The sequence below is a fragment of the Chanos chanos genome, chromosome 1 (genome assembly GCF_902362185.1).
Source record: "Chanos chanos chromosome 1, fChaCha1.1, whole genome shotgun sequence".
In the NCBI taxonomy this organism is placed as follows: domain Eukaryota; kingdom Metazoa; phylum Chordata; class Actinopteri; order Gonorynchiformes; family Chanidae; genus Chanos; species Chanos chanos.
The window spans coordinates 19,134,059-19,152,904 of NC_044495.1; the positions used below are offsets into that span (position 1 = coordinate 19,134,059).

At 40.5% G+C, this 18,846-nt stretch overlaps 1 protein-coding gene across 1 annotated transcript in view; it reads left to right on the top strand.

Annotated features, from left to right (window-relative positions):
- The first annotated feature begins 8,747 nt into the window (after positions 1–8,747).
- Positions 8,748–18,846, top strand: part of grip1 (glutamate receptor interacting protein 1) — a 95,891-nt gene continuing 85,792 nt past the window's right edge. Inside the window, exon 1 of the mRNA XM_030779470.1 lies at positions 8,748–8,880. Coding sequence (XP_030635330.1) covers positions 8,748–8,880 — 133 coding nt within the window. The remainder of the gene's footprint in view (positions 8,881–18,846) is intronic.

Below are 18,846 nucleotides of genomic sequence, written 5' to 3' on the forward strand. Positions count from 1 at the left end.
CAGGCAGTTTGGTCTTTTATTGCAGGTCATTTAAGATGAGAGAGTATTTGAGAGGAGATTCTGTCTGTTGAAGGTCACAGGCAGAGCCACTAATTGCGTTGTTTTAAGCCTCACACATAAGAACATTGAGATGGCACACCTAAACTGCTTGTGTAGTGGTTTAAAACGACTTGATTCAACATTTTGTTTATCTCTCAACATTTCAGTCTTTGTCTACTGAGATTGTATTTTGATATAGACCGTCTTATGTTCATCATTTCTGTGACACATTTATAAAATCTTTGTTATTTATGCAAAAAAAAATCTAACGAGATGAAATTGGAGAAAAACACGTTGAACATTTGATCCGTGCTTATTTCCCTGCATGCATGCGTAAGGCAAATACTCTTGTTCCATTTTCACATGTGAACACTAAGCCAATCATGCGTGAGTTTTTCATGGTCACTGCACCCAGTCAAAATGTGTTGAGAATTTTGGCTGGTGTGTTTCTGTTGCAAAGGTGGGAGTTAGAGTCAGCGTTTCTTCTTCTTCCTCTGCTCAGGATCTGAAAAAACATCCAGGAAAGGTGTTGGTCCCCAGCCTGTAATTGATTGTTGGGAGGGTTCGTTTCAGCTACGGTTAATAGGATTATTCAGAGTTTATGGCACACAAGCATGCCATCCAGAGATCAAAGAGAAGGAGGGTGTATGCTGGATTAAAACAGTGAGTCACATTCTCCGACCTCTCCTCCACAGCAGATGAATTAACTGCTGCAGTTTAATACTGCAGCTGTGTGTGTGCATTTGTTACCCCTCCATTACATCTTAAACACACTGGTAATTACTTTAATAATTATAAATAATGCTGTTAACATTTGTGTGAGTTGGGACTGAAAGCCTGTGATCTTTTTGAAAGTAGAGGATTTTTATTGATCCTATGATTAAGAATCGTGCATAAATCCTGAAAATTTCTCGTAATTATTATGCACTGGTTTTTACTAACAGATACTGCTCTTTACTATTCATCATTTAAAAAGTATGGTTAAGTTACTGATGGACTCATTAAGCATATATCTAGAGACTGTTGAATGGCATGTTGAAATGACTTGAAGTAAAATGACAAAATTAAAGCCATTGCCGCCTTAGCACAAATAGAATTTGTTTATTTGTATTTAAAAGGATTAACATATCTGAAGTCAAACTTGAAACGAATCTCAATCGCAAGTCTTCATTCATCTTGTAGTCTGCACATATGACGACAGAATATGCATTTTTTAAAAATTATTTACATCGGAAGGATGCAAATATACATTTGTATGTCATCCGTCATGTGGTTCTGCTGTTGTGATTTTGCTCTTTGCTCTAAGCTGAACTTGGTCACGCCTCACTAGGTAGGCGATATTGAATCAAGGTATTGGCATACTAGTCAGAAATTGAAAAATCAAATGAGAAACTCCTCACACAGAACAGAGATGGCGAGGACTATTAATTGCAACTAATGAGACTAGAGCAAAATAACACAAAAGCAATCTGCTGGATGTGATCACATCATATTATTATAAACTTCAGAGTCTCAGAGAGTCCTCTAGCTAATCCCAATGTCTATTCCACACAAGTCCTAAGATGTGACTTAAATGTATGGTGTTGTTAGTGGAGCCCTGAACCATCTAGATAAGCTTTAGAAATACTCCAGTAATCATTGCATTGTTGTCACTAACAAAAAGCTTCAACAAAAATGGCAACATCCCCTAAAAACAGCATCCACTGATAACAAAAAATGTTATTGTGCAAATTCATTATTTGAGGTGGTAATGAGAAGATTTAACAGATTGATGTGTTCCCTTGCTCCATGATTGTTTTTTTTTTCTTAGCTGTTTCACGAGACCTTTCATTTTCACTCTCATTCAGTGATACGTTTTTTTAATGCTGTTTGCAGCAGTTGAAAATTTGATATGTTGCAACTCAATTTTAGCAATTCAAACTCTAAATTTTTTTTTTTTTTTAATTATCCTCCTCATATAACATCTGACATCCTATTTTGATGTAGTTCCTCATGCATAAATTGGTGTCTGCAGTCTGCCAGTCAAACCCTGAGGCCAGAGGCTCATGCAGACATTGAAGATCAAGGTCCAGTGCAGGTTAAATCAGGACTGGCATCTCATTCAAGGCCTAGGTGCAAATAAACATCCCTGCCGTTCAGCAGGAAGGGCAGGCCATGAATGGATTGAGAAAACACTGAAAATGTTGTTCTGGGAGGAAATGTTAACTGTCATAACTGTCGATCAATGTCAGCAGGTGATGCCTGCTCTCTCCCATCATCTCTTTCCCATGCCCCCCCCCCCCCCCCCCCCCCCCCCCCCCGGCAACCCCCTCCCTCCCCCCCGAACTCTGTCAAGAGAGGAGCCTACAGGCTCCATACTAATGTTCAAATGCTAATCATTCTCTTCTCCCCACCACCCAGATCCCGCACTCTTCAGAGAGACAGAAGCAGCCAACCAACAAACAATAAAAACTGTATTTACTTAGGCCCGGGGGGGGGGATGGTTCCCGTGGGATTCCTTGACAGGTTGGGTAAACAGGCAAAGTTAGATGACGAAGGTTTAGGAACTTGAATGCTGGAAATTATACCACTTGGATCACGTATCCAAACATCATGGAGAAGTCTTCAACGTGATTTTGCTACAAATCGTACAAATCCTCAGGCATAACGCTTGCCTCTTGAAGTATGATAATGGGGTAACTGGATTTTTTTTACCCCTTCTTTTCTTTTGTCATCAACAGTTTTGTAGAAAACAAAAGGAGTCATCTGTAGTCAGATCATATCCTGCTGCAATTAAAGTCTGACTGTCAAACTTTGTGTCAGATTCTTTCCTTTGTCAAAGCTGATGTACTGAGGCACCATGGGATTGGCCAGGCCCTCAGGATGTCACAAAATTCGCAGATGCCTGCAGAATGACTCACATGTGTTTGTAAAAATCTTTGGCAGTTGTTTGACAGCAGTCTGAATCCTTGACTGGTCTGGACAGCATAACCCCAAAGATCAAAGTTCAGCTGTGCTGTTAGCCTCAGGAGGGTCTTCAACTCTTTTATATCAATGCCTGACTTTTCTTTTGAAAGCTAAGACCAAGAGTACTTTTGTGAAAATGTTTTATTTTTGTGGGTTATTTGTTATAGGAAATAGGTGATATTTTGTTTGTTACGTGATGATCCATAAATGATATTTGGCTAATGTCCACCATTTCTGAAAGTTTTTCATTTTCAATGACTGTTGTTTTATCTCACCAGGGTGCTCATTGGCTTGTTGCTAATAGGCACATTTCTCATGTACTCTCCTCCACTGTGCCTCTGTGAAGCAAACAAAGCAAATCAGGAGGCATTCACTCCTATTAGCCAAGCTGGTATACATGTTATTACAGGACAATGCTGAAGTCTTCAAACGCAAGCAGAGAATTCAAATGAAGTGTTGCTTCACAGCACACTTATTTCTAATTGGAATTCATTTGTGACCTGATCTGAATGTGATTTGACCAATCTGTGTCATTTCTCATGCAAGCCATCTGTGGCACTTCCATCCATGCCAGTCACTCCTTCAAATAATCCAAATTAATTCACATGAACAAGTACCTCTCATATGACTTGTGTCAATAAATAGATTCACCTTTTGAAATTTATCCAATTTCTTGGAGGGGTTTTTCAGTTTGTCTCCAGCTGTTCCCTGTTCTGCAATTGCGATAAAGAAACGTGAGAAATAGCACACATTGTGCAGTTTGAAGAGGCCTCCTGCAACTTGTGCTTTCGCCTCAGGCACTCCCTCCTCCATCATTGCTTTGAGGGGCTTTGCATGACTACCTCCCAACCTATGTGTAAGGTTTACTGAAGAGATTTAACAGGACATGTCATTTGTATCTCTAGAACAAATATCGAGGATATGGAACATTTAAAGTGAACAGTTCATTCATAACTGACCAAGAAAATTTTTTGGGAGTTCAAGCTGTAAATGATGTAGATTCACCATATGAAATAAACCCCCATATACTTGGGTATCAGTTTTGTAGTGAGGAGTGTTAAGTGTTTTTTTATTTGTTTGTTTGTTTTTATGTGTTGATGTAACAGTAAACAACCCCGTGGCTAATTGTGATGTGGTTAAGAAACAGCTAAAGCAACACATGAGTCATATCCTTTGAAATGCGCTTCGGTGCCTACCACATGCTTTATGCATGCACACCTATTTGCTAAGTTGAAAATTTTTGGTGGAAAAAAAAAAAATGAAAACACATTATTTCCCTATTTCATATGAAACTTTTCCATCAGAGAGAGAGAGAAAAAAACCATATCTGCTGCTTTAGTAGTGTAATTTTTTATTCATCAGCCATTTCAAGTAGAATAGAGAAATGGAGGTAACCGTACCCTCGCTGCCTTGAACTACTACTACTCAGAGAGTCCGCAGAATACACGGTCAGGGCACCCATCTGTGAAGAGTGGGAAGATCGGAGGCATGTTCTGCTCAGTCCATTTTTGGGTTGAGTGAAAGCATGTGACAGCCCATACGGTTTGCTAGCATAAGCCAGTCAGGCGTGAAATGAATAGGAGAGGGTGTGTGAGAAGTACCTGTTGTAAATCCACAGATCCTTTATTATTTTTTTTTTTTCAGCACCTTTGATGGCAGTGTAATAAACTGTTATATATATAGATGTTCTCTCAGTTTCCGGTGACATTCTCTGACAAACCCTCCACTGCATGGCCATTGGTTGAGCCTTTTGACGCATCTTGCTTTGACCTTATTTTTGCAAGAATTTCCCTGTGAATAGCCAAAGGATTGTCAATATTTCCCGCCCACAAAAGTTTTTCAGTCACCCTGCATGACAGATAGAGGGTCTCCAGTCATATCCTGAAGACTTCACTTAAAAGAAGCAGGCATTGTTAGACTGTCATGGGCTGCTCCATGTTGTTTTCACAAGACAAGAGCTTTGAAAGTGTTTTGGGCTAGGATTAAGAGTGCTTTCTTTACCGCTTCCATGCTGACCTAGTTATTGTGAAGGTCTTGGAACGTGTAAACCAATGAAGAACATTTGAAAGATCAACCTTAAAAGTTCTCCAGTATTCTGGTCAGAGGAAGAATGTATTTCGAAAACATGACTTGAATTTATAATGACTGTGCGTTGAGATTGTCGTAAAACTGACAGAATTTAGATTGGCAGGTTCATATCAGTCCTCTTTAATCTTGCTGATGGAGCTGGATCCATAGCTTGCCACAGCTTTCATAGAGGCATGCTATCAGAGTTGTCATCTTTCTTGTTCATTGTGATTTGAGCAAGAAAGGGGCTTATGTTTTGCACATCAGGTGTTTAGATAAAAACCCTGGGGTTTTCAAAGCACTTCTGTAGGTCTGGCAGAGACCATTACTCACTTTTCTTCAGTGTTGTACTTCATGCTGTCTAATAACTTGAATACTTTCACATTAGAAACTTTTTAGAGATTTTCTTCTTCATTCACTCTGGGGGAAAAAAAGAAGTTTTACATGGACGTCCCGTTCAGTTATCAGTGAGAATTGGTCTTATAACGCTGTCTTAGGTCTTCGACTTAAGTTTACAACATTACTACCCTTGCTTTCATAAAGCTGTTTGCCTCAGCTCAGATTGGTGTAGATAATATTATTATATGAGGGGATGGTGTGTGAAAATGAGAGTTAAGGCTGCTAAGAGCATCATATTTTCAGCTTAGACCAAAGATTGCTGTTGCAGGCTTGAGTTAGCGATGAATTATCAAAACAGAGAAATCGCATATCTGGATGGCAGTGGTCACAGCAGAGAGATATTGCATTTTTCTTTTTTTCGGTGAGAGTAGATTGATTGGCTGAAAAACAAATTATGAATATAGGATGCCATATAAACTGCATCTCTGCTTGACTGCGTTGCCGGAATTACCGTGAGTTTGTGATGTGCTCTTTGTATGTCTTAGAGAGTTTCTCCAATTCACTGTGAACAGATGGCTTATTCAGTTTAGTATTTCTCAGATGATTTCCTTTTCATGATAAGAAGCTTTACAGATTAATAACAGAGAGGTGGTTTGGATCACTTCACTGACTGAGCTTAATGTTGTTTTTTAGTGAAAGCTATAGTACTGTGCGCTTTTCAGCTCTAATGTTTATGTCCCATTACAAATGATGTTTTGTTACTTGTTGTCCTGTCCCATTGCTCTGTCATTTCACTTCAGTGTACAGCTTTAAATGCCTTTTTGCCCGGGGTTGAAAATATGATCCTGTATGATTGCTTTGATTTTACAGAGTTGTCATTGCTAGACTCTGCAGGCTATATACAGCCAGCCAGTTTGGCAGTTATTTGAACTGTTTAAATTTTTTTCTGCAATTTTTCTTTCTTTCTTTTCGGGAAATATCAAGAAGGATTCTCACCTGGAATATTGTCATAAGTTTAGCAGTTCAAAGACACTGCCATTAACTTGCTCCACACAAGCATCTTTGAAAAAAGGGTCGCTCCTCACATATGCTCCCCCCATACTTTCTTTTCTTTCTTTCTTTCTTAGTCTCTTTAACTCTCACTCTCATTCTCATAACTATACTTTCATGGAGCGCTAAGCAATGACAATCTGGTACATGTTCCAGAAACTTTTGAGCCAGTATCCAACATTGCTCCTGAATGGAGGCCACACAATGTGTAATTACACAGTTACAGCCACACAGCGAATTAAAGCAGCTCCCTCCAGTGTGATTGCTTCTCTGCTTTTGTATCCCTCCAGATCAATAGCAGATCTGTTGAATGTCTCTTGATTGCTCCAGGTGGCAGACAAACTGGGTAAACAACTCAGTCTCTCATGACTTTGAGAGCATCCCCACAGGGATAAGGAGATAACGTCACTCCCCATGGCCAAAGCGTCTCTCCTCATCCCCTGATCTTTACAGTTTTATATTTCAGATTTTAACTGAATGTGGTCAGTGACAGGAGAACAATAAAATCTGTTAAAGCCACTCTTCTCCGGGTTTCTGTTGGTTTGCAGTTGGTGGCTGGTCCGTTTGCATGGTCAGCATTCTGCTGGTCAGAAATGAAAACACAAGGCTCAGTTTAATTTCAATTTAATTTCAATTTAATTTAATTGTGATGGTGAACTACTGTGTGACTAACAACACTCGTGCAGACAGCCTCTTGTGGAGAAAATATTCCAGAGGGGCGGGATTAAAATCTGCTTTCAAGTGCACATGCGTGTAACACAGAGGGAACAAAGAAAGTCCCCTGCGGCCACCATACAAAGAGGCAGACAAAATACCAGCAGGGAATTAGGTGTAATGGAATGTATCAAAAGACATATAGTATACAAATGGATTTATGCACACAGATTCACACACAAATCCACACACTCAAACACACAAAGAGGGGAAGCTTGAAACAGGTCCTTGCAGGAAAGCATTCTGCTTTTGAGAGGGTTGTACTACCTTGTGATGTGTGGTAGACCTGTGCCTCGAATGTGGGACATTCCTCCATAGACATCTGGTATCCCGACATAAAATTACAGAGGCAGCAATTGTTGACGGAGATGCTTATGGAATGAGAGCTGTAAATAGCAGAAAATGTTTGTAAAAATGTGACAAGCCAAAGCCAAACATTTCTTTTGTGCTGATTTAATTGAGTTTGAGTTGGTGTTCTGACTGCTTCATTTCTCAGTGTAAATGATTCCTCTTGGATATCAAACAAGATGAGTCACAACTGTCAGGCAGTGTAGCCCTGCCTCCACTATATTCTTCTCTTTCTCTCCCACTCTTTAACTCTGACTGTGCCTCATGTTGCCTGACTATAGAAATGGAGGTGTCATCAGAGGCAATCAGTCTAATTAACACCCACTCCTCTGTCTATTAAGGCTGTTAGCAGATCGGGCTGGCTCTGCAGAGAGGCTTGCGTACCGTAGCATTGCTCAGGTGCTATAGTTTGCTCGGCTCATTGTTTCCCGCTGACTCTCAGTCCAGTCCCATGTGACTCAGCACTTATCACTCACGTCTAACAATTAAATTACGGACAAACCTCTGGAATGACTCGATGGTCCTGGGTGCTGTTTTAGTGATCAGTAGTCTTCAGAGGATCTAGTTCGACCCTCAGTCTCTTTTCTATTCCTCATCTTTCCATGCAAGATAACCCTCTCTCTCTGTGTGTGTGTGTGTGTGTGTGTGTGTGTGTGAGAGAGAGAGAGAGAGAGAGCAGCATTAAGCACTGGTAGTAAAATCCCTAGCACTGGGATTCCTCGCCTGATTGCTAGCTCCTTTGAACTCTGCCTCTCTGTTTCTCCTCACTCTGCAAGAATGAGAAAGAGGAGAGAGCTTCAGTGTATGTATGTGTGAATGTGTGTGTGTGTGTGTATGTGTGTGTTTTCCCCTCCTCCTTCTCTCTGTGGACCCTTTGACATGCTCACTCTATCTCTGGCACACAGACAATGGGTAGCTCAGCTGGAGAATGAAAGGGGAATGCTAGGCTAAGGCTCTGCTTCACACATTCCACTCTTAGGTGACGGCAGGTCCGCAGGAGGCAGGAGCTGTTATTTGACCCATCCTCCTTGGACGGCAGAGAGCTATCGCTTCCCCCTCCCCACCGACACCGCTCCCTACTTTAGTCTGCCTCACGGAGCTTGCTGAGCAGTGCTCTTTGTTAAGCCCGGCGCGCACACACTCTCACACACACACACACGCACGCACGCACACACACACACACACAAACGTGCGTGTGTCTGTCGCTGTTTCACTGTCAGAGGGGCTGCACGCGGCAGCAGGAGATGGAACGCTTTCTCGACTTTGTCAAGCAGATCCGCAGGTCCAGGAGACGCAAGGGCAAAAAGTACCGTCCAGAGGAGGATTACCATGAGGGCTATGAGGACGTTTACTATTATGCCTCCGAGCACCTGCACAGTAAGTGCCTCTGCTTGATATTAAAGGAGAAGAGAGGGGAGGGGTATCGGAGCTTGTATATCTGCTATTGTTTTACTATCAGAGATCATGAGCTTAGAGACTAGTTCAGCCTGGCTCCGCTTCAAGGGACAAACGAGAGGCTTATCAATGGATCATGTTATCCTGGAAGGGGTGATCAGGTTGCTGAGGGGGGTGGGGGGTAGGAACTGGGATGTGTTTGGTGTATGTATGTTTATGGTCTATGGGTGTGTGAATGTGTGTGTGTGCGTGTGTGCGCTCTTAGCCGGCAGGGCTCGCCACCTCTCTGAGGGATGGGCTGGTTGGGTTAGTGTTTATTCCTATTGATTCTCAGTGTATTTAATGCCTTGTTGGTCATAAAGACTGTGGCAGGGCTCAGACATTTATTTGCGCTGTCACACAGGTTCTGTTTCACTGTCTCCCCTGTCTGTGTAAGTATATCATCTGTATATCATCTCTCACAGGTGAGGAGTGTGTCCTGTCCACCCCTCCCCCTCACCAATGCTGTGCCTGATCTCAACAGACCATGGCACTCTCAGATGGCATGTAGCACTATGTTTTTAAAAACGGGCTCCCAGCCTGGCTCCAGCTACCTCTCCCTCATCCATTATGTAGTGACTCTATAATATGCTGTTTGCATTCAGCTCTCACACTTCCCAGCTCTTTGTTCTTTGTGAAAGTCAGAGTTCCAAAAACTGCTTCATGGTGTTCTTTAACACCATGTCTGCTGTGCTGTTGTACCTGTGCTGAGTTTGGTACATTCCATCCCAGTGCCCTCAGGTTGTCAGGATAATGACAGGAGAAAGAGCTCCCACTCCTGTAATTGACGTTCCTCAGTTCCTTGATTGCGGTGTCAAGTGTGTAGGTTTGGACTGAGCAAAAGCAGATGCTAGCAAAATCCACATGGCTTGCTGAAGCATTGTCCAAACACAGAGCTAGCTGAGAGCCACATGCTTGAGCTTCAGCTGTGTTTTCAGTCGGAGGATTTCTAAGGGTTTTATGTTTTGTTTTGTTTTGTTTGTCACTGAAGCTTTTGCATAGTCCCAATTTTTTTTCCGTGTTGTTAATGTACACCAGCTGGTGATGTAGTATATTTTTGTTCATGAGCTGAATATTGAGGCTGTTTGGGCACAGAGCAATGAGATTTTAATGGTGAGAATGTGATGGAACAGTCAGTGCAGAAGATGGGCTAATGAATCAGTCAGAGATGGCTATTAGTCAGACAAAGCATTTCTTAATATGTACTTACTCATTGCCTTCAACAATATTGATGAAGCTGTCACTGTCTTGAATGAAAGTGTTTCCTTGCATGATAGGATTCAAATTAATGGATTCGCAGGAGTGCTATATTGTTCTTTGTTTTTGTTAGTTTTTTAGTGAGAACCCCTTTGAAATATACTTGCAAAACTGTGCGAACGATCCAGCAGTTTTTGTCTTGTTGTTGTCGTTTTTCCACTGTACAACACTCTCATCTGTGAAAAGGTGTTAATTGAATGAGTACATTTTCATCATTAAGCAGTAATGATTGTGATTTCACCTGATGGCCGCAACCTGCTACACGCAAGCATTTATTCTCCGATTCGCTTTGATATACGATTGTGAGAGATCTGCTCTGAAATTTAAAATTAGACACCTAATTGGCCCAGCTGGAGTCCAAATGAGTCAGAGGAAGAGAGGAAGTGAATGGCATTTTGAATATTTTTAGATCCCCAGCAGATACGAGATGTGACAGATTTTCACATGCTACAGTGGAGCTGGATTTTTTCATGTTGGAGATGGCGTAAGAGGAACATAATTGGAATCAGACCTGGTGGGGTTGCTTCGGAAATGTTAAGGTGAAACAACATTGTTTAGTGTGTGAGAATTGCCAGCCACTAATTAACTTGTGCCAAAACCGTGGAAATGTCACTCTTGGTTGCCCCCCCCCTTTCAGACACCCACCCCTTCCTCTCCTTGGGTCTGTCGCTCTGCATCATTTATGCTTAGCTCATAAATTATTCATGGTTAGGTTTTGGTCTGCCCAATCTTGTACATTTATCAAAATCTCACATGATGTTGGTGGCCATCGTTGACTTGTTGATGTGCCTCACCATGTTGGCGTACAGGTTTTGAAGGATCACCCGTCTCTCTGGAATGACAGGCTGGACCTGGGCAAAGTATGTGATGAATCTGAAGAGGAAAGATTTCAGAACAGGGTGAAAGAGATGAGGCATATGTTTCAAATCTGTCCATTTGTCTGAGGGACAAAGTGTAGGGTTTTGGGATGTGTCAAACCTATTTAAAGATCTTATTTTTCACACATCACCAGGGGTCTTTGGAGCCGGAAGATTTCAGCTGAGTAGGTGAACTCTCTTCAGCGCAATAATTTTCTACATCAGAGAACTTGAAATGTGCATGAAATGCTTGATAGTAAAGTTTCAATGCTTGATTTCTCTACATGAATTCTTCCCCTTTCTCTTCGGTTCCTAAAATAAAACCATTGCTTGCTTTTAGCACAGTTAGTGTTTGTTTCCAGCTGTAGAATTCATGGAAACCTGATGCACTGTGGCCATTTTTTTCTACGTGGCTTTTTGCCTCTCTAAGCTCTTGTCCTTAGGCAGCTAGGTTTTCTGAAAGCAGTTAATACAAAGATCCAAAGGGACCAACAAACACTCGTGTGAAGTGTTGATCGTTCAATCATGTCTAGCAGTCTATTTATAATGTGCATAACATGAAATGTCATAGCCTGCGTGAATGCAGTGAATGATTGCATACCATGACAGGATCATTAAACATTCTTGACAACTGTTTGTAAAATCAGGAAATTTTAAATTGATGGTCTCGTTATTATCTGTAACTTTGAACACTGGTGTGGGCTATTGAAATGCCAAGTTCTTTAGGGACTTCCGATGGTTTTTCAGTTAGATCCAGTTCAAATGGAGTGTACTGCAGTATGTTTCTGGGTGGCTAGAAGAGTTTTGTTAAGCCTTCCTTGTACAAGGGTGCTGATATTTGTAATTCCCCATCTATCAGATATTAGGATTATGGTAAGGATATGTTTGATATTCAGAATGAAAGTAGAGGTGCATATAAAAACTTCAGACAAAATTCATAATGAGTTAAACCAAACACCTGTCAAATCAAAGCAGTCATTTTAAACCGCAGTTTATAAATGCTAATCGAGGAAATAAATAGACGTGCCTTTTGTCTGTGTTGTCTGAACTGCTTTGTTCAAATTGTTTGTTATATGCAGTGTCAGAGCAAGCTTTGTGAAACCTCTTTGTTTTTAGGAAACCACAGAGAGTTTATTGAAAGGAAGCATCGCCAGTTCAGTGAATTGAATTCTGTTGAGCAGAACAAAAAAAACAAAACAAAAAAAAAAAAAAACCAGTTGTTCTGGTCTGTAATTATGTGCCAGTCTTAGTGATTGCCACCACCAAAAGAATAACCACCTCCGCTTTAGAAGAGCAAGTATTACCCTTACCATGAGCTGCATGCTCACATCCTTCAAAATCTTTCAGTAGACGATTGTAATCCTTCCCCAAATGAATGTTAGTAGTGTATGGCTGTCACACACCAACAACTGTCTGAACTCTGGTTGCAGGGGATAGGGAGCAGGATGGAGTTTTAATGAGTTCCAATGAGCTGGTAGATGATAATAAAGCCTGATGCCCCTACTATAAGCCATTGTTACTCCTGAGCACCTGAGGGTTGTCTTAGCCTAAACTCTCATTGCAAAGAGGGTTGGTCCTCCCACAGACAGTGGTTCATCTGTTCAGCAGTAGCAGGGACCTCATCCCACTCGTCATTTGGCATCAGGGACATAGCTGGTATATCTCCAGGGATTACTTCTTTTTTTTTTACGGATCTACATCAGTGTTTCCCAGACTTTTTCAGGGGACCCACTTTTTTAAAAAATGACAAACCATCGCAACCCAATGCACAACAGGCCTTATCTATAAATCGTGAGAAGAGCGAATTTGTGAATAACTGGACGTTGCTGACCATTTTTACTGCCGTCTCCACATCACCTTTTATTATCTCGATTAGGTAAACCAGCCATTTCAAAGAGATGATAAGTCAAAACTTTGTTTTATGCATGTGTTATTGAAAAGATATACACTTGTTAAATACTTTATAAATGAGAATAAATAATTGCATTTAGAGTTAAAAGGCTATATCATAGTTTTATTTCCTCTCATCAATAAAATATTATAAACATTTAAATACTTTATACGAACATTCAGTACTATCAGAAAGATGCTTCTTGTTGAAAGTTTTTTGAAAGCTCCGGCCTATTATCAGAGCTTGTGCTTAAGTGCAGCTATTGTTATCAAACAGTCAATAATCAATTCGTCCACTTCAGGTCTGTTCCGCGTCAAATCTCATGTGGCTCAAAGGTGCGCCACAGCTATAAATCTTAAATAAAAGACTATGAAAGAATTCCTAATAGCTTAAGTTCTTGATTCATCATTACCATTTCATGAACGTGTATGAATTTCTGTCTTATCATTTTGTACTACCAAGTCATGATTACTCATTACCACATTATGGAAATAATTTAATTTAAAGTTAAATGGCCTTATTCAGTGCCACTGAAGATATATTTTGATCATTTCTTTTTCCGTGACAGATAAACTTATTTGTGTAAAGCACAACCATGCCTAAAGAATAAAGGTCTAGGAAGTGTGGATTTCAGTGATGAGATGAGCCCCCCCACCCCCCACCATAGAGCTCTTATGCTGCTGTACAGCGGTGAGCAGTCATTTTCTGCAGCTGTGTCTCCATCACTGCAACTTTTCACCAAGATGTCCTCTGATTCACAGCGACCTTGGCCTTACTCTGTGTATTGGTATACAGAATGTCACAGTGGAGTGCCTTTACAGCGTTGGTATTATTTTCTCTTTTTGTCTGTATGTTCACAGTAGAGCCACATCATCTGGACCTGAGGAAATGCTTTGAAAGGAGAAAGTGCCTTACTCCTGACAGCACAGTCATCGGCATCACACTTGATTGACGAGCACTGATTTGTCGTGTTTGGGCCGTTACCGAGTGCATCAGTATTCATCATTTAGACAGTGGACGTACATCCCTAGCAAACATCTGACTGTTTTGTTTCTGAATAAATAGAATTTGGAGTCAGCTACTGAAGTTTGTATTTGATGGGAAGAGAGGTAATGACCTTAACAGCAGTAAAAATATCAGTTATTGAAGTGAGGACATTTTAACTTCTCCAATCACATTTTCTGTCCTGTTGCTGCCACTAAAAACCTCTGACAATTTATCTTCTTTGTTACTGTGCCAGCTGCTCTGTCGAATGATGATATTCAATTTAGGGAATCTGAGAACATATCTGTGAGAATCCAGAACAGAGAGGATTCCCTGAGGCTTGGATATGAGAAGTATTGATTAAATCATTTTGCCATTTTTTGGCTATGTTATAATTTTGCTGTGAGTGCTATTTCACAATAAGATCCTTCACTCGTGTATACAAGACAGCTTAGCTTCTGAGTTTCAAATGATAAAAACAATGAATTTGAAAGTTAAGTTCTAGCACAATCTCACCCATGTATCTACTGTACATGGTTCCTCTCTTCTGCTCCTCACGTTCTAATGCCTTTGAGAGTGATGTACAACGGGATCACTGATCACAGGATCTAAAACAGGACACTGATTATTCTGTTAGAAAGCGTTTTTGATAAATCTCTGAGATAGTCAGGACGTGGCACATTATTAGTTCTTTGGCCTGTGAAGTGAAGGGTGGCGTTTGTGTTCTGTCTCTGACTCGGCAGTCAGTGGGAAAAAAAATGTTTTTCCTGTGACTGTGGCTTCCGTTGAGCCCTTTAAGCTGTAATTGGTCCTCTTTTTTTTGTAGTGGTCTCACAGTGGGCTGAAGTGTTTTACAGAGACTCTCCCTTCATCTCTATACCTCTCCCTCTCTCATGCTGATTTTGCCCTCTATCTCACTCCTCTTTTGAAGCTTTCGCTGTTTCAAATTCCCCCCCCCCCCCCCCCCCCCCCCCCCCTTGCCAAGGGTGCTGATAAGCCTTCCTTGTACAAGGGTGCTGATATTTGTAATTCCCCATCTATCAGATATTAGGATTATGGTAAGGATATGTTTGATATTCAGAATGAAAGTAGAGGTGCATATAAAAACTTCAGACAAAATTCATAATGAGTTAAACCAAACACCTGTCAAATCAAAGCAGTCATTTTAAACCGCAGTTTATAAATGCTAATCGAGGAAATAAATAGACGTGCCTTTTGTCTGTGTTGTCTGAACTGCTTTGTTCAAATTGTTTGTTATATGCAGTGTCAGAGCAAGCTTTGTGAAACCTCTTTGTTTTTAGGAAACCACAGAGAGTTTATTGAAAGGAAGCATCGCCAGTTCAGTGAATTGAATTCTGTTGAGCAGAACAAAAAAAACAAAACAAAAAAAAAAAAAAAACCAGTTGTTCTGGTCTGTAATTATGTGCCAGTCTTAGTGATTGCCACCACCAAAAGAATAACCACCTCCGCTTTAGAAGAGCAAGTATTACCCTTACCATGAGCTGCATGCTCACATCCTTCAAAATCTTTCAGTAGACGATTGTAATCCTTCCCCAAATGAATGTTAGTAGTGTATGGCTGTCACACACCAACAACTGTCTGAACTCTGGTTGCAGGGGATAGGGAGCAGGATGGAGTTTTAATGAGTTCCAATGAGCTGGTAGATGATAATAAAGCCTGATGCCCCTACTATAAGCCATTGTTACTCCTGAGCACCTGAGGGTTGTCTTAGCCTAAACTCTCATTGCAAAGAGGGTTGGTCCTCCCACAGACAGTGGTTCATCATCTAAAACAGGACACTGATTATTCTGTTAGAAAGCGTTTTTGATAAATCTCTGAGATAGTCAGGACGTGGCACATTATTAGTTCTTTGGCCTGTGAAGTGAAGGGTGGCGTTTGTGTTCTGTCTCTGACTCGGCAGTCAGTGGGAAAAAAAATGTTTTTCCTGTGACTGTGGCTTCCGTTGAGCCCTTTAAGCTGTAATTGGTCCTCTTTTTTTTGTAGTGGTCTCACAGTGGGCTGAAGTGTTTTACAGAGACTCTCCCTTCATCTCTATACCTCTCCCTCTCTCATGCTGATTTTGCCCTCTATCTCACTCCTCTTTTGAAGCTTTCGCTGTTTCAAATTCCCCCCCCCCCACTCAGTTCATCACATATCTCTATCAGTGCAATCCATCAAATCTGATCTTATTAGTGCTTTGCTTCCATGGGTTATATTTCTGCGGGGAAGTGTGCATTCTGCTCTGTGGCAGAACATCCGTTCACCGTTATTTCTGTAGACGTCTTTCCAAAGAAAAACAAACAAACAAAAAAAAACAAACAAAAAATTACTTATGTTAATCTCAGTCAAGACTCATTTCTCATTGTGCTCCTGCCAGAGGCAAACTCTATTCAAATTTCAGGACTTAAATACGTTGTTGTTTATTTAGGGTAAGAGAAACTCCATAGGAGTGAGCAGAATTAATATTAATCAGGCATTATTCCATACGAAGGAGGAGCAGATTTAAGCAACTTTTCTTCAAGCGCAGCTTAAGCTTGAGACCCAATTGATGCACTAACATTTAGACAATAAAATATTTATTTTCTCCTGTAAAATATTTTTATAGAGCAGCACTCTATAAGCACATATAAAATGACATAAGCACAATATGGCTTTGTTGTTGGGCAGGCTGACGAGTGTACGCTGCTGTGACTTATTGTGCACATAATGCACTTTGGAATCTCAAAGAACGTTGCCATAGTTCAGATATAGGGTTATTTAGGTGTATGTGTTGTATACTTCTGAATGACCCTGATTATTGTTCGATCAAATAACGAGGGAATCCCTGAATCCCTTTTTAGCCCACTCTCATTTTATGGCCAGTGGTGAAAGGACCTTTGTCCAGTCAGGTTGTCTGACTGCAAAATGGGTATTGTGTGGTTGTCCTATTTTTCACATATGGTTTTGCAATTATTTGTAGGCACCTGTAGATTATGTTCTGTGGTGATATCTGCAGCATTCTCTAATCTGTGCAGGCACCTCCTCTATTTTGGTATTTATACAGATGTTTATCAGACTTCTGTGTGATATAATTAACAAATGTATGTGGTAGTTCTTGGTTTCAGTTAATTATGCCTAATATGACATTCATATTAGCACTTCGAATGGTAAAATGAACAAGGATTTTCCCTTGTGTTTGGTATTTTTTTCATTCAGAATGAATAAATGTCCTCTTCCAGGTAATACCAGTTCTTTCAGAGTGCATGTCAATGGTAATTTTGCTGTCTTCTCTCATTCTATGCACACTGCTTAACCATCAAGCAGCAGTACTAACCTACTAACAGAGTATCATCACATTCAAGGCCCATACTCTCAAGGATAACCAGCACATTGCTGACATTTTTTAATTGCCCACACATTAAGCAGTGACTTTCACAGAGAGAGCAAAAGACAGTGGAATAGGAGACACTGACATTGTTAATGAGACAGAAAGAAAATGACTGTGACCTGACGGCCAATGTAATAGGTGTGAAGGTGAAAGCTTTTTATCCTTGCTCAAAGGACTTTCCCCTCCCAAGTGAAGAAGCAGAGGAGAGGTCCTCCCTGCAGGTAGACCAGAGCAATATCTTGGCCTGATATATCTGCCAGCTCCCTTACCTAGGTTATATTTTACACTTATCCATTTGTAATCACAACTCAGTTTGTTTGAACCGCAGGCTTTTTGTAGTCTTGCCACCAGCAGTAATTCCTCGATATTTGTGTTTGGAGACCGCTCCCTAATATTTAATGTGCCCATGCTACTGGTCCCAGACCAGTGACCTTAGCTCCAGCACTAAGTCCATTGACTTGGCATAAACAAGTCAATGCTCAGGGAGGGTGTTAGGGCTGGAATCTCACAGGTTTGGTCCTCTCTGAAGACATCTTCACACAAGGGACTGCAGCAAGAGAATATGATATGCTAAATATCTGTTTGAATTTTAATTTTTTTACATACCCTTTCTAGATCATTACTCTCTCACCATATATCAGCAAGCCAGTTCATCCTTTTACTGCTTACAAGAGTCTAAAGCACTACGATTATTTTATCCAGATATGAGTTGCAGATGTGCATGTTTTTCCACCACAAATCTCTCTTTTTTATATATATATATATATATATATATATATATATATATATATATATATATATCTTCTACATTGTGAATGGTTTTCCATCTGAAATTAGTTCATATGTGGTAGATGCTGGAAAAGAGTATGTCACAAGCGCCATTGACTTTCTATTTACACACAATGCGATGAGTTACCATTCTTGTCACCAGTCACTGTTAAGCGTTAAGTCTATCCATTGTACAATGATACAGGAGCAAGCTATTATTTTCCTCAACCCTTTTTAATCAACCCAGACTTCATTAGTGAAATGAGCTTTGAAGAAAAATGGGCAGGAACACTGCTGTTTTCCTTTCCATGAAAGAGGTACGGGGTATCGCATAGGACCCATTTAATACAGTTCCACTCCCTCCTGCTGTGTTGGAGTTTCTTTACTTTTATCTGCATGCTCATGAAGTGGTTCCCTTAACTGAAAATGTGTGATCTTTCTTTATGACAAGCCAGTAGGGACATTTTCACCAACAATGTTAGGCTAACGGTGGTGCACTTCAAAGAAAAGCATTTTAAAGATGTTATTTTAATGTATGTTAATATAATGTCTGTCTTCTGCCTAGTGTTAGATCACATGTCCTGGGGAAACCCCTTGTATATATTTGAAAAAAGATGGGTTAATATATTTGTCTTAGCATGTATCCTGTTTTGTGTTTTGTGTATGAACCATTGTGCACAGGTGCCTTTACCAGGTTGAAGAATTGCCTGGAGAAATAATACAGACTTGTTTTTGTCTGGTAGGAGAGCTGTACTTTCAGTCCTTCAATTCAACATGCTATTATT